Genomic DNA, 13324 nt, shown 5'->3' on the forward strand with positions numbered 1-13324 from the left:
CCCGGGCCCTCAGGCAGTGCCCGAGTTTCCAAATAGTCAGTCCGCCCCTGGTGCTTATCATTCCTGTTCCTCTGATGGGTTCGGTGTTGGATCTCTGAGCTCCCGCCGCGTGCAGACCGTGCCACCGCACAGAAACCCACTGACCTTTCCTCCCCAGCCTGACCATCCCTGGCCCCACCCCTTTCATGCATTGGCTTCATTTCTTTCAGTCGTGGAGGCTCTACATCACATGTGGGCGTTACCTATGCAAATACAGCCTGCCTAGGACCGCCCACTCCTCCAGACTGAGACCCGCCCATCAAGGCATAATAATATTTGCATAACTCTTCCCATTTCCTGTGTTTAAAAAAAAAAAAAACATGTTGATGTCCACGCTGGGAGGATTCACTTTCTCTATTTTTCGTGGTCACAACAGGAAGTAATCCAGTATGTCAGAGTTCTCACCAGAACAGGAAGTAATCCAGTATGTCAGAGTTGTCACCACAACAGGAAGTAATCCAGTATGTCAGAGTTGTCACCACAACAGGAAGTAATCCAGTATGTCAGAGTTGTCACCACAACAGGAAGTAATCCAGTATGTCAGGGTTGTCACCAGATCAGGAAGTAATCCAGTATGTCAGAGTTGTCACCAGATAAGGAAGTAATCCAGTATGTCAGAGTTGTCACCAGATCAGGAAGTAATCCAGTATGTCAGAGTTGTCACCAGAACAGGAAGTATAAATAGTTAATAAAATAAAAACATATACTTAGTACTTTTCAGAAAATCAATTTTAAACAATAAGAAATCATGCTATAAATCAAAGACTAATCATCACAAAGGGCACAGTACAGGGGGGGTCAGGAGGGCACAGTACAGGGGGGGTCAGGAGGTCTTAGTACAGGGGGAGTCAGGAGGGCACAGTACAGGGGGAGTCAGGAGGGCACAGTACAGGGGGAGTCAGGAGGGCCCAGTACAGGGGGAGTCAGGAGGGCACAGTACAGGAGGAGTCAGGAGGGCACAGTACAGGGGGAGTCAGGAGGGCCCAGTACAGGGGGAGTCAGGAGGGCACAGTACAGGAGGAGTCAGGAGGGCACAGTACAGGAGGAGTCAGGAGGGCCCAGTACAGGAGGAGTCAGGAGGGCCCAGTACAGGGAGAGTCAGGAGGGCCCAGTACAGGGAGAGTCAGGAGGGCACAGTACAGGGGGAGTCAGGAGGGCACAGTACAGGGGGGAGTCAGGAGGGCACAGTACAGGGGGGGTCAGGAGGGCACAGTACAGGAGGAGTCAGGAGGGCCCAGTACAGGGGGAGTCAGGAGGGCCCAGTACAGGAGGAGTCAGGAGGACCCAGTACAGGGGGGGTCAGGAGGGCACAGTACAGGAGGAGTCAGGAGGGCCCAGTACAGGGGGAGTCAGGAGGGCCCAGTACAGGGGGAGTCAGGAGGGCACAGTACAGGGGGAGTCAGGAGGGCACAGTACAGGGGGAGTCAGGAGGGCCCAGTACAGGGGGAGTCAGGAGGGCACAGTACAGGAGGAGTCAGGAGGGCACAGTACAGGAGGAGTCAGGAGGGCACAGTACAGGAGGAGTCAGGAGGGCACAGTACAGGAGGAGTCAGGAGGGCACAGTACAGGAGGAGTCAGGAGGGCCCAGTACAGGGAGAGTCAGGAGGGCACAGTACAGGGAGAGTCAGGAGGGCACAGTACAGGGGGGAGTCAGGAGGGCACAGTACAGGGGGGGTCAGGAGGGCACAGTACAGGAGGAGTCAGGAGGGCCCAGTACAGGGGGAGTCAGGAGGGCCCAGTACAGGAGGAGTCAGGAGGGCACAGTACAGGGGGGGTCAGGAGGGCACAGTACAGGAGGAGTCAGGAGGGCCCAGTACAGGGGGAGTCAGGAGGGCACAGTACAGGGGGAGTCAGGAGGGCACAGTACAGGGGGGGTCAGGAGGGCACAGTACAGGGGTAGTCAGGAGGGCACAGTACAGGAGGAGTCAGGAGGGCACAGTACAGGGGAGTCAGGAGGGCACAGTACAGGGGGGGTCAGGGAGGGCACAGTACGGGGAGAGTCAGGAGGGCACAGTACGGGGAGAGTCAGGAGGGCACAGTACGGGGAGAGTCAGGAGGGCACAGTACGGGGGGAGTCAGGAGGGCACAGTACGGGGGGAGTCAGGAGGGCACAGTACGGGGGGAGTCAGGAGGGCACAGTACAGGGGGGAGTCAGGAGGGCACAGTACAGGGAGAGTCAGGAGGGCACAATACAGGGAGAGTCAGGAGGGCACAGTACAGGGGGAGTCAGGAGGGCACAGTACAGGGGAAGTCAGGAGGGCACAGTACAGGGGGGAGTCAGGAGGGCACAGTACAGGGGGGAGTCAGGAGGGCACAGTACAGGAGGAGTCAGGAGGGCACAGTACAGGGGGGAGTCAGGAGGGCACAGTACGGGGGGAGTCAGGAGGGCACAGTACAGGGGGGAGTCAGGAGGGGACAGTACGGGGGGAGTCAGGAGGGGACAGTACGGGGGGAGTCAGGAGGGCACAGTACGGAGGGAGTCAGGAGGGCACAGTACGGGGGGAGTCAGGAGGGCACAGTACGGGGGGAGTCAGGAGGGCACAGTACGGGGGGAGTCAGGAGGGCACAGTACGGGGGGAGTCAGGAGGGCACAGTACAGGGGGAGTCAGGAGGGCACAGTACAGGGGGGAGTCAGGAGGGCACAGTACGGGGGGAGTCAGGAGGGCACAGTACGGGGGGAGTCAGGAGGGCACAGTACGGGGGGGGTCAGGAGGGCACAGTACGGGGGGGGTCAGGAGGGCACAGTACGGGGGGAGTCAGGAGGACATAGTACGGGGGGAGTCAGGAGGGCACAGTACGGGGGGGAGTCAGGAGGGCACAGTACGGGGGGAGTCAGGAGGGCACAGTACAGGGGGAGTCAGGAGGGCACAGTACAGGGGGGAGTCAGGAGGGCACAGTACGGGGGGAGTCAGGAGGGCACAGTACGGGGGGAGTCAGGAGGGCACAGTACAGGGGGGGTCAGGAGGGCACAGTACAGGGGGAGTCAGGAGGACATAGTACAGGGGGAGTCAGGAGGGCACAGTACAGGGGGGAGTCAGGAGGGTACAGTACAGGGGTAGTCAGGAGGGCACAGTACAGGGGGCAGTCAGGAGGGCACAGTACAGGGGGAGTCAGGAGGGCACAGTACAGGGGGTAGTCAGGAGGGCTCGGTACAAGGGGAGTCAGGAGGGCACAGTACAGGGGGAGTCAGGAGGGCACAGTACAGGGGGAGTCAGGAGGGCACAGTACAGGGGGGAGTCAGGAGGGCACAGTACAGGGGGAGTCAGGAGGGCTCGGTACAAGGGGAGTCAGGAGGGCACAGTACAGGGGGGGTTAGGATGGCACAGTACAGGGAGGAGGCAGGAGGGCTCAGTACAGGGGGACGACAGGTGCTCTTTATATACAGAGGGTACAATGGCATGGTTCAGCTGTGGGAGGACAGGTGCTCTTTATATACAGAGGGTACATGGCAAGGTGTCATTGTAGACAATGATATGGTGGAATGAACACAGGGGGTGCAGCTCTAGAGTACTGGGGGGTGCAGGGAAATTCTGGGGACAGGTTGGAGATGGCTGACCTGCTTTCCCGTCACAGGCGGACACCCTGCGGCAGCGTCACAAGGAGCCTCGCGCCCCGGTGCCTCACCACCTGCTACTCAACCTGAAGAGCTTCACGCACAGCAACATCGGGGAGGATGTGGACCTTTTCTTCTCGCTGTACGACATGAGAGAAGCCCGCCAGATCAGGTGAAGTACGCTCCGCCGCCACCCTCCTCCCCGCAGGTCATTTATGTCATCCTCCAGCGTTGTCACCTGAGCTCCGCCGTGGCACTGAAAGTTCTCTCTGTTCTCCTCCCCAGTGAGAGGTTTATGGTGAGACTGAACAAGAACGGCGGCCCGAGGAACCCCGATAAGCCGGAGCGACTCTCTGCACTGTTCACGGTACGTCTCTCCTGGGAATTAAATGAAAGAATTAGACCAAAGTAGACCCAGAAAAAATGTAAAAGGGCAGAAATGTAAAATAAGGAACATTAGATAGGAGAGCACATCATTGTGAGGCTGCAATTTGACATCCTTCTGAGCAATGCCGGGACAGGGTCATCCAGCGCCCAGGGCAAAAGATGCCAAACTACGCCCCCCTCCCAATTCATGATGGAATACTGGAATCATGGGGATCATGGCCCAGTGGTGGAATCATGGGGGTCATGGCCCAGTGCTAGAATCATGGGGATCATGGCCCAGTACTGGAATCATGTGGAACATTGAGTGGTACTGGAATCATGGCTAATATGGATTGGTAGTGGAATCATGTGGGAATATTGCCCAGTACTGGAATCATTAGGATCATGGACCAGCACTGTAATATTGGGGAACATAGACTAGTACTGGAATAATTGGGAAGATGGACTGGTACTGGAATCATGGGGATTATGGCCCAGTACTTGAATTCTGGGGATCGTGAATCGGTACTGGAATCATGGGAAACATGGACTGGTAGTGGAATCATGGGGAACACAGATCGGTACTGGAATCATGGAGAACACAGATCGGTACTGGAATCATGGGGAACACAGATCAGTACTGGAATCGGGGAACACAGATCGGTACTGGAATCATGAGGAACACAGATCGGTACTGGAATCAGGGGGAACACAGAAAGGTACTGGAATCAGGGGGAACACAGATCGGTACTGGAATCGGGGAACACAGATCGGTACTGGAATCATGGGGAACACAGATCGGTACTGGAATCAGGGGGAACACAGAAAGGTACTGGAATCAGGGGGAACACAGATCGGTACTGGAATCGGGGAACACAGATCGGTATTGGAATCATGGGGAACACAGATCGGTACTGGAATCATGGGGAACACAGATCGGTACTGGAATCGGGGAACACAGATCGGTACTGGAATCGGGGAACACAGATCGGTACTGGAATCGGGGAACACAGATCGGTACTGGAATCAGGGGGAACACAGAAAGGTACTGGAATCAGGGGGAACACAGATCGGTACTGGAATCGGGGAACACAGATCAGTACTGGAATCGGGGAACACAGATCGGTACTGGAATCATGGGGAACACAGATCGGTACTGGAATCAGGGGGAACACAGAAAGGTACTGGAATCAGGGGGAACACAGATCGGTACTGGAATCAGGGGGAACACAGATCGGTACTGGAATCAGGGGGAACACAGATCGGTACTGGAATCGGGGAACACAGATCGGTACTGGAATCGGGGAACACAGAAAGTTACTGGAATCAGGGGGAACACAGATCGGTACTGGAATCGGGGAACACAGATCGGTACTGGAATTGGGGAACACAGATCGGTACTGGAATCGGGGAACACAGATCGGTACTGGAATCATGGGGAACACAGATCGGTACTGGAATCAGGGAACACATCGTTACTGGAATCATGGGGAACACAGATCGGTACTGGAATCAGGGAACACATCGTTACTGGAACAATGTCTATGAGCCTCACTGAAGGACCAAATATTGAATGGATTTTATTCATCTTTAAATCTACATCATTAAAGGGCACTAGGCTGCTTATTAACACCTTTATACTTCGGCCCCTCCTACCGAGTTCTGACATACTGACGAGTCCGACCGTAGTCATATATAGCTACATACCTATGTAAAAAAAAGACATGTCCATCTTTTTCAAACCAAAGGCAAAAAAAGGAAAAAACCTCAGACTTGCATTTGATACAGAGGAATCCAAAATAAGCCTTCCTCCAAATATTCCTTCCTGGCACCCAATGGCAGTCGGATACTCCCTGGATCAACAATCTCTTGCTGTACATTGCCGCGTTTCCAAATGATTCCAGGACTGATCCAGATACCTCCAGTATTTTGACCTCCAGTCCTTCTTGAATTAGGAATTTGCCGTTTTCTGTCCACCAGTTCACATAACCCATAAGTGACTCTGGTGTGTTTTTCGGCAGGATCTCAGCAGCAGAGATGTAAAGCGAGACCTCCACCTTGTCGTCCATGTCATCAGGATAGGTAGGTGACCCTCATTTGCCGATTTTCCGTCCTGTCTTCAGTGATATCATTGCCTGGTTATTGGCTCAGAGATCTGTCACACTGAGCCTTGTGTGGAGCCATCGCTCACATCTGCAGTTCATTCTCCACTCTTCCTTTCAGGCCGTATGCTATTAAACGACTCCCGGAAAGGCCCCTCGCACATCCATTACCGGCGGCCCTATGGCTGCGCAGTCCTGAGCCTCGGGGAGGTGCTGCCGGCACTGTGCGAGCATCGAGACGAGAAGGATTTTGTCCTGAAGGTTTACACGTGAGTACAAGCCAGGAAATCAGATGTGAGTTCCTCCAATGTCTGTGCAAAATCAATCGCCTGTCCTTGCAAAACTGATCAAACGCTTGACCATGCAAATCTGATCAATTACTTGTCTGTGACAAACTGATCAATTATTTTTTCCATGCAAAACTGATCAATCACTTGTCTGTGCAAAATCAATCAATCGCCTGTCCTTGCAAAACTGATCAAAGGCTTGTCCATGCAAATCTGATCAATTACTTGTCTGTGACAAAATGATCAATTATTTTTTCAATGCAAAACTGATCAATCACTTGTCTGTGCAAAACTTATAAAATATTTGTCCATTGAAAACTGATCAAACGCTTGTCTGTGCAAAACTGATCAATCACTGTGTGTTCAAAACATATCAAATATTTGTTCATGCCAAACCGATCAATTATTTGTCTATGCAACACTGATCAATCACTTGTCAATTGCCAAACCTCTCAAATATTTGTCCATGCAAAACTGATCAATCACTTGTCTGTGCAAAACTGATCAATCACTTGTCTGTGCAACACTGATCAATCACTTGTCTGTGCAAAACTGATCAATCACTTGTCTGTGCAAAACTGATCAATCACTTGTCTGTGCAAAACTGATCAATCACTTGTCAGTGGAAAATGATCAATCACTTGTCTGTGCAACACTGATCAATCACTTGTCTGTGCAACACTGATCAATCACTTGTCTGTGCAAAACTGATCAATCACTTGTCTTTGCAAAACTGATCAAATGCTTGTCTGTGCAAAACTGATCAAATATTTGTCCATACAAAATTGATCAATCACTTGTCCATGGAAAACTGATCGATCACTTGTCCATGCAACACTGATCAATCACTTGTCCGTACAACACTGATCAATCACTTGTCTGTGCAAAACTGATCAATCACTTGTCCGTGCAAAACCACCATTACTAGTAAAAAAAAAATGTAAAAAAAATCGCAGTATCTATCTCGCCATTTGTAGACGCTGTAACTTTCACGTAAACCAATTCATTTCCGCGTATCAGGATTTTTCTTTTAGCGAAGACATGGAATATATTTGGCCGAAAGTTAAGATGAAAATTTAGATTTTTTTTTTACCGGACATGTTTCATAAGAAAAAGTAAAAAATATAGTTTTTTTTCTGAAAATTGTCGTCTTTTTTTGTTTATAGCGCAAAAAAAAAAAACACACAGGCGATCAAATACCACCGAAAGGAAGCTCTATTTGTGGGGAAAACAGACATAAATTTCATTTGGTTGCAGCGTTGCATGACCGCGCAATTGCCAGTTAAAGTAACGCAGCGCCGTATTGCAAAAAAAAATGGCCTGATCAGGAAGATGGAGGCGGGGGAGGGGTTAGGCCATAGATTTTTTTGGTTTTTTTTTTTTTTTGTTGCTGCTTTAGCAAAATCCATTTGCATTTTATCTCACGGAGAACAGAAACATGGCGATGACATACAGACAAGGAATATAATAATGCAATGAAGTAATTTGGGTCATGTCCCCCGGGGGGGGGGGAGGGGGGGGGGTCAGTGCTGTAGATCTAATGACATCCTGCGGCCCGTATGACAGAGACGAGGATCTGTATTGTTTCTGTTTTGTTTCAGGTGTAACAATGAGAATGAATGGTTCCAGGTCCACGAGAATATCATCCGCAAAACCAGCACCAAGTACTCCACGCCGAGCTCCAACTATGGTGAGCCAAATCCTTCCACCCAAACGTAGGACCAGGGGGGGGGCAAGGCATCCAAGGCGAAAGTGCGCCCTAATCCCATTCTGCTGTTTTGACTCCCCCCCCCCCCCCCCCCCCCCCACCTGCTGATTGGCTCAAGGTGGCCGCCTCTTCTCCTCCACCTGGCCCTAGATAGGGCAACTCAGGATTGGGGTTCCTCTCTCAACATCACAGTCCACCCAGTGATGTATTTAGGTTCTCTGCTGCCCTGGGCAACACAACAATAGTGCCCCACCCCCTCCCCCCAATGAGACAACAAGAGAGTTCAGTAAGTGTGTGTATGTACATAAGATATACCCCCCCTCTCTCTCTCCCCCCTCCCCCTCTCTCTCCCCCCCTCTCTCTATCACTCTCTCCCCCCCTCCCTCTCTCTATCCCTCTCTTTCCCCCCCTCTCTCCTCCCCCCTCTCCCCCTTCTCTCTACCCTCCTTCTCTCCCCCCCCTCCTTCTCTCTCAACCCCTCCCTCCTTCTCTTTCACCCCCTCTCCCCCCTCTCTCTCTCTCGGTCCCTCTCTCTTCCCCCCTCTCTCTCTCTCATTCCGCCTCTCCCCCCCTCTCTCTCTCATGCCCTTTCTCCCCCCTCTCTTATTCCCCCCCCCCACTCTCTCTCTCTCTCATTCCACCCCCCTCTCTCTCCCCCCTCCCTCCCTCTCTGTCCCCCATCTCCCTCCCTCTCTCTTTCATTCACTCCCCCTCTCTATCTCATTCCCTCTCTCCCTCCCTCTCTTTCTCTCCCTCCCTCTGTCTCACTCTCCCCCCCCCTTTCTCCCCCCTCTCTCCCCTCTCTCTCTCCCTCCCCCTCTCTCTCCCCCTCTCTCTCCCTCCCTCTTCCCCCTCTCTCTGCCTTTCTCTCCCCTCTCTCCCCCCCTCTCTCTCTTTCATTTGCTCTCCCTCTATATCTCATTCCCCCTCTCCCTCCCCCTCTTTCTCCCTCTCTCCCCCCCCCTCCCTCCCTCTTCCCCCCCCCCTCCCTCTCCCTCCCCCCTCTCTCACCCTTTCTCTCCCCTCTCTCCCCCCCCTCTCTCCCTCTCTCTCCCTCCCTCCCTCTCTCTCCCCCCTCTCTCCATATCTCTCTCTCCTCCTCTCTCTCTCTTTTCCCTCTCCCCCTCTCTCCACCCTCCCTCCCTCCCCCCCTCTTTTCCCCCTCTATCTCTCTCTCTCTCTCTCTCTCTCTATTCCCCCCATTCCTCCTAGAAAATAACACCACCAACAACCCCCTCCACCCTTCCCAAAATCCACATTACACTTACTAGAAAAAGTGGAGAGGAAAGAGGCGGGAGGAGGTGAGCTGTGTTGTGTTCTCTGGGCTCTCCCTCCTGTCGTCCATGCAGCACATGAGACAGGATCACTAATAGATCATATGGGACTGCACACACAGTATGATTACCACCCCCTGCCCACATTTCCTGCTGCCCAGAGATGAGCAGCCCTTGGAGGAGGTGTGTGTGTACAGTCCCATACTATCTATCAGTGATCCTGTCTCATGTGCTGCATGGGTGACAGGAAGGAGAGCCCAGAGAACACAACACAGCTCACCTCCTCCTGGCTCTTTCTTCTCCACTATTTCTAGGAAGCGTAATGAGGATTTTGGGAAAGGAGGGGGTTGGTTATTTTCTAGGAGGAATGGGGGGAATAGAGAGAGACAGAGAGAGAGAGAGAGAGAGAGAGGGAGAGAAAGACAATGTGTGTATGTGTTGTCACGGTCTCTCTGATCAGGATTATCCCCCCCCCCCACAGGACTCATCGTGTCTCTACAACTTCTGCGGGGTGACATGGAGCAAATCAGAAGAGAAAACCAAATTCTGTTTAACAGAGGTGCAGCCGTCACTCGCAAGCTGGGCTTTCCTGATGTCATCATGCCAGGTAGGGGTCCATAAAACTGAGTATTTACCTTCCTGCCCAGTGGCACCACTATGATTGGTGTCACCTGGTGCAGTATAACATGGTGTCACCCACCACCACCACCACCACCAATACTTTTTTTCACATAAAACACTGCACAGAATTGTTTTATATATAGATAAATATTAATAGGTACACAGGATGGGGGTGAAACCATCACGGTCGGATATTGCATACTACTAGATGGTGTCACCCCTCTGGCTGGTGTCACCTGGGTGCGGTCTGCACCCCCATAGCGATGCCACCTTTCCCGCCCCCTCTAATGGAAAAACATTAAACACTTAAGAAGTCACCCTAGGCAGCTACTAGAATCACCCAACTGGGGACCCGCTACTATTTAGGCCATTCCTTGACCCTTATATCTTCATCCCTCCTTGTGGCCAAACTTAGACATTCAAGTCTTGCTTTGTGCTGCTGGTCCTTAGTCAAAGTGTGGCTGCAAGGAAGGATGAAGACCTAGATGTACAAGGTGTGTCCAAAGTCTAGCAAAAGAGACCATGAACTTTGGGCACATATATGAGAACTTACCACTGTTCAGGCCAGTCCTTGACCCTTATATATAGGAGCCACTGTCTAGCCAGGTCCAGCAGCACAAAGCAGGACTTGAATGTCACAGTGTGGCCACAAGCAGGGCAAAAGACCTGGACGTACAATGTATGTTGAAGACCTGGACGTACAAGGTATGTTGAAGACCTGGACATACAAGGTATGTTGAAGACCTGGACGTACAAGGTATGCTGAGGACCTGGACGTACAAGGTATGTTGAAGACCTGGACGTACAAGGTATGCTGAGGACCTGGACGTACAAGGTATGCTGAAGACCTGGATGTACAATGTATGTTGAAGATCTGGATGTACAAGGCATGTTGAAGACCTGGACATACAAGGCATGTTGCAGACCTGGACATACAAGGTATGTTGAAGACCTGGACGTACAAGGTATGTTGAAGACCTGGACGTACAAGATATGTTGAAGACCTGGACGTACAAGGCATGTTGAAGACCTGGACGTACAAGATATGTTGAAGACCTGGACGTACAAGATATGTTGAAGACCTGGACGTACAAGGCATGTTGCATACCTGGACGTACAAGATATGTTGAAGACCTGGACGTACAAGGCATGTTGCAGACCTGGACGTACAAGGCATGTTGCAGACCTGGACGTACAAGGCATGTTGCAGACCTGGACGTACAAGGCATGTTGCAGACCTGGACGTACAAGGCATGTTGAAGATCTGGATGTACAAGGCATGTTGAAGACCTGGACGTACAAGGCATGTTGAAGATCTGGACGTACAAGGCATGTTGCAGACCTGGACGTACAAGGCATGTTGAAGATCTGGATGTACAAGGCATGTTGAAGACCTGGACGTACAAGGTATGTTGAAGATCTGGATGTACAATGTATGTTGAAGACCTGGATGTACAAGGTATGTTGAAGACCTGGACGTACAAGGTATGTTGAAGACCTGGATGTACAAGGCATGTTGAAGACCTGGATGTACAATGTATGTTGAAGACCTGGATGTACAATGTATGTTGAAGACCTGGATGTACAATGTATGTTGAAGACCTGGATGTACAATGTATGTTGAAGACCTGGATGTACAATGTATGTTGAAGACCTGGACGTACAAGGTATGTTGAAGACCTGGATGTACAATGTATGTTGAAGATCTGGATGTACAAGATATGTTGAAGACCTGGATGTACAATGTATGTTGAAGACCTGGATGTACAATGTATGTTGAAGACCTGGATGTACAATGTATGTTGAAGACCTGGATGTACAATGTATGTTGAAGACCTGGACGTACAAGGTATGTTGAAGACCTGGATGTACAATGTATGTTGAAGACCTGGACGTACAATGTATGTTGAAGACCTGGATATACAAGGCATGTTGAAGACCTGGATGTACAATGTATGTTGAAGACCTGGACGTACAAGGTATGACCAATGTCTAGGAACAGTGGAACAGGCAGGCATGGGTCTTCTAGAAGCTGTTCTATGGGAACCTACTACTGTTCAGGCCAATCCTTGACCCATTATTGCTGGACTAGTAGTTCCTCAGCTGCGGGCAAACAATATTTTATTTCAGATTGCCTTTTTTTGTTGTATGAGCTCTGTGATGTAAAACGTTGATTTAATCATTCTTTCTCCAGTCTGTAGTGGTTGCACCATCTGAAGGACACTTCGCTGTCCTGGCTCCGAACAATGCACCAATTCCGCGTCCCAAATCCATTTTTTTTTCTCTTTCTTGCCCTTCTTTCTTCCTCGTCATTACCTTCTCATTTCAAACGTTTCACCCCTCTTGGTATCCATTAAATTCCACAAAACCCATATGCCTCAGAGATTGCGATTACCGAGCGTAAGTGCCTCCATTGCTTGGCAATACTCACTGATATGCTGTCTGCAGAGGGAGCTGTGTGAAATCTGACAAGGCGTGATGGCTCGTGACTGCTGATTGGACCCGAGAGTCTGAGAGTTTTCAGTTCTGTCATCCATGCATGAGTGCTAGATGATGCTGCAAGGCAGCACTGCTCCTCGAAGCTGCAATGTTCTGCCGATGCAATGCCAGGCTGATGGTTGATGCTCTGCTTTGGCCACCGCACAAGCCTGGTTTATGTCACATGTTAATGTCTTGCTTTCCTCGCAGGGGACATCCGCAATGATCTCTATGTGACGCTGGAGAAGGGCGAGTTTGAGAGAGGAGGGAAAAGCGTACAGAAAAACATCGAAGTCACTATGCATGTTCTGTATGCAGACGGCGAGAACCTGAGGGTGAGGACACGCCGCCATATTGTTCATGCGTGATGCTGAGTCTGTTATACAGTAACTGCGGAAATACAGGGGACTGGACATTATCTTTACAAGTCTGCATGTATAAATTCCTTCACTCAATAAAATGCCATCCTTGAGCTCCAGTCAGTGACTTTGCCTAGGCTGAGACGATATCATCAGTCTGCTGCAGGCAGGTGAAGGCATTTCCTCAGTCTCCCCTCCCCCAGTGATCAGACTGTACATTGTTACTTTGTAGAAGGAGTAGGGAACATTTCCTCAGTCTCCCCTCCCCAGTGATCAGACTGTACATTGTACTATGTAAAAGGAGGAGAATGCGGCATTTCCTCAGTCTTCTCTCCCCCAGTGATCAGACTGTACATTGTAACTTTGTAGAAGGAGAAGGAAGCATTTCCTCAGTCTCCCCTCCCCCCAGTGATGAGACCGTACATTGTAACTTTGTAGAAGAAGAGGGAAGCATTTCCTCAGTCTCCCCTCCCCCAGTGATCAGACTGTACATTGTAACCTTGTAGAAGGAGGAGGAGGCGTTTCCTCAGTCTCCTC

At 51.0% G+C, this 13324-nt stretch overlaps 1 protein-coding gene across 10 annotated transcripts in view; it reads left to right on the top strand.

The window, feature by feature from the left end:
• Positions 1-13324, top strand: part of DOCK3 (dedicator of cytokinesis 3) — a 230956-nt gene that overhangs the window by 138965 nt on the left and 78667 nt on the right. For all 10 annotated transcript variants that reach the window (XM_089663364.1, XM_089663365.1, XM_089663361.1 and 7 more), the window contains 7 exons: positions 3613-3764; positions 3878-3959; positions 5980-6040; positions 6182-6329; positions 7949-8037; positions 9811-9936; positions 12639-12763. In XM_089663364.1, coding sequence (XP_089519490.1) covers positions 3613-3764; positions 3878-3959; positions 5980-6040; positions 6182-6329; positions 7949-8037; positions 9811-9936; positions 12639-12763 — 783 coding nt within the window. The remainder of the gene's footprint in view (positions 1-3612; positions 3765-3877; positions 3960-5979; positions 6041-6181; positions 6330-7948; positions 8038-9810; positions 9937-12638; positions 12764-13324) is intronic.

This window comes from Staurois parvus, unplaced genomic scaffold, assembly GCF_062004578.1.
Source record: "Staurois parvus isolate SC_StPar_1 unplaced genomic scaffold, SC_StPar_1.0 ptg001673l, whole genome shotgun sequence".
NCBI lineage: Eukaryota > Metazoa > Chordata > Amphibia > Anura > Ranidae > Staurois > Staurois parvus.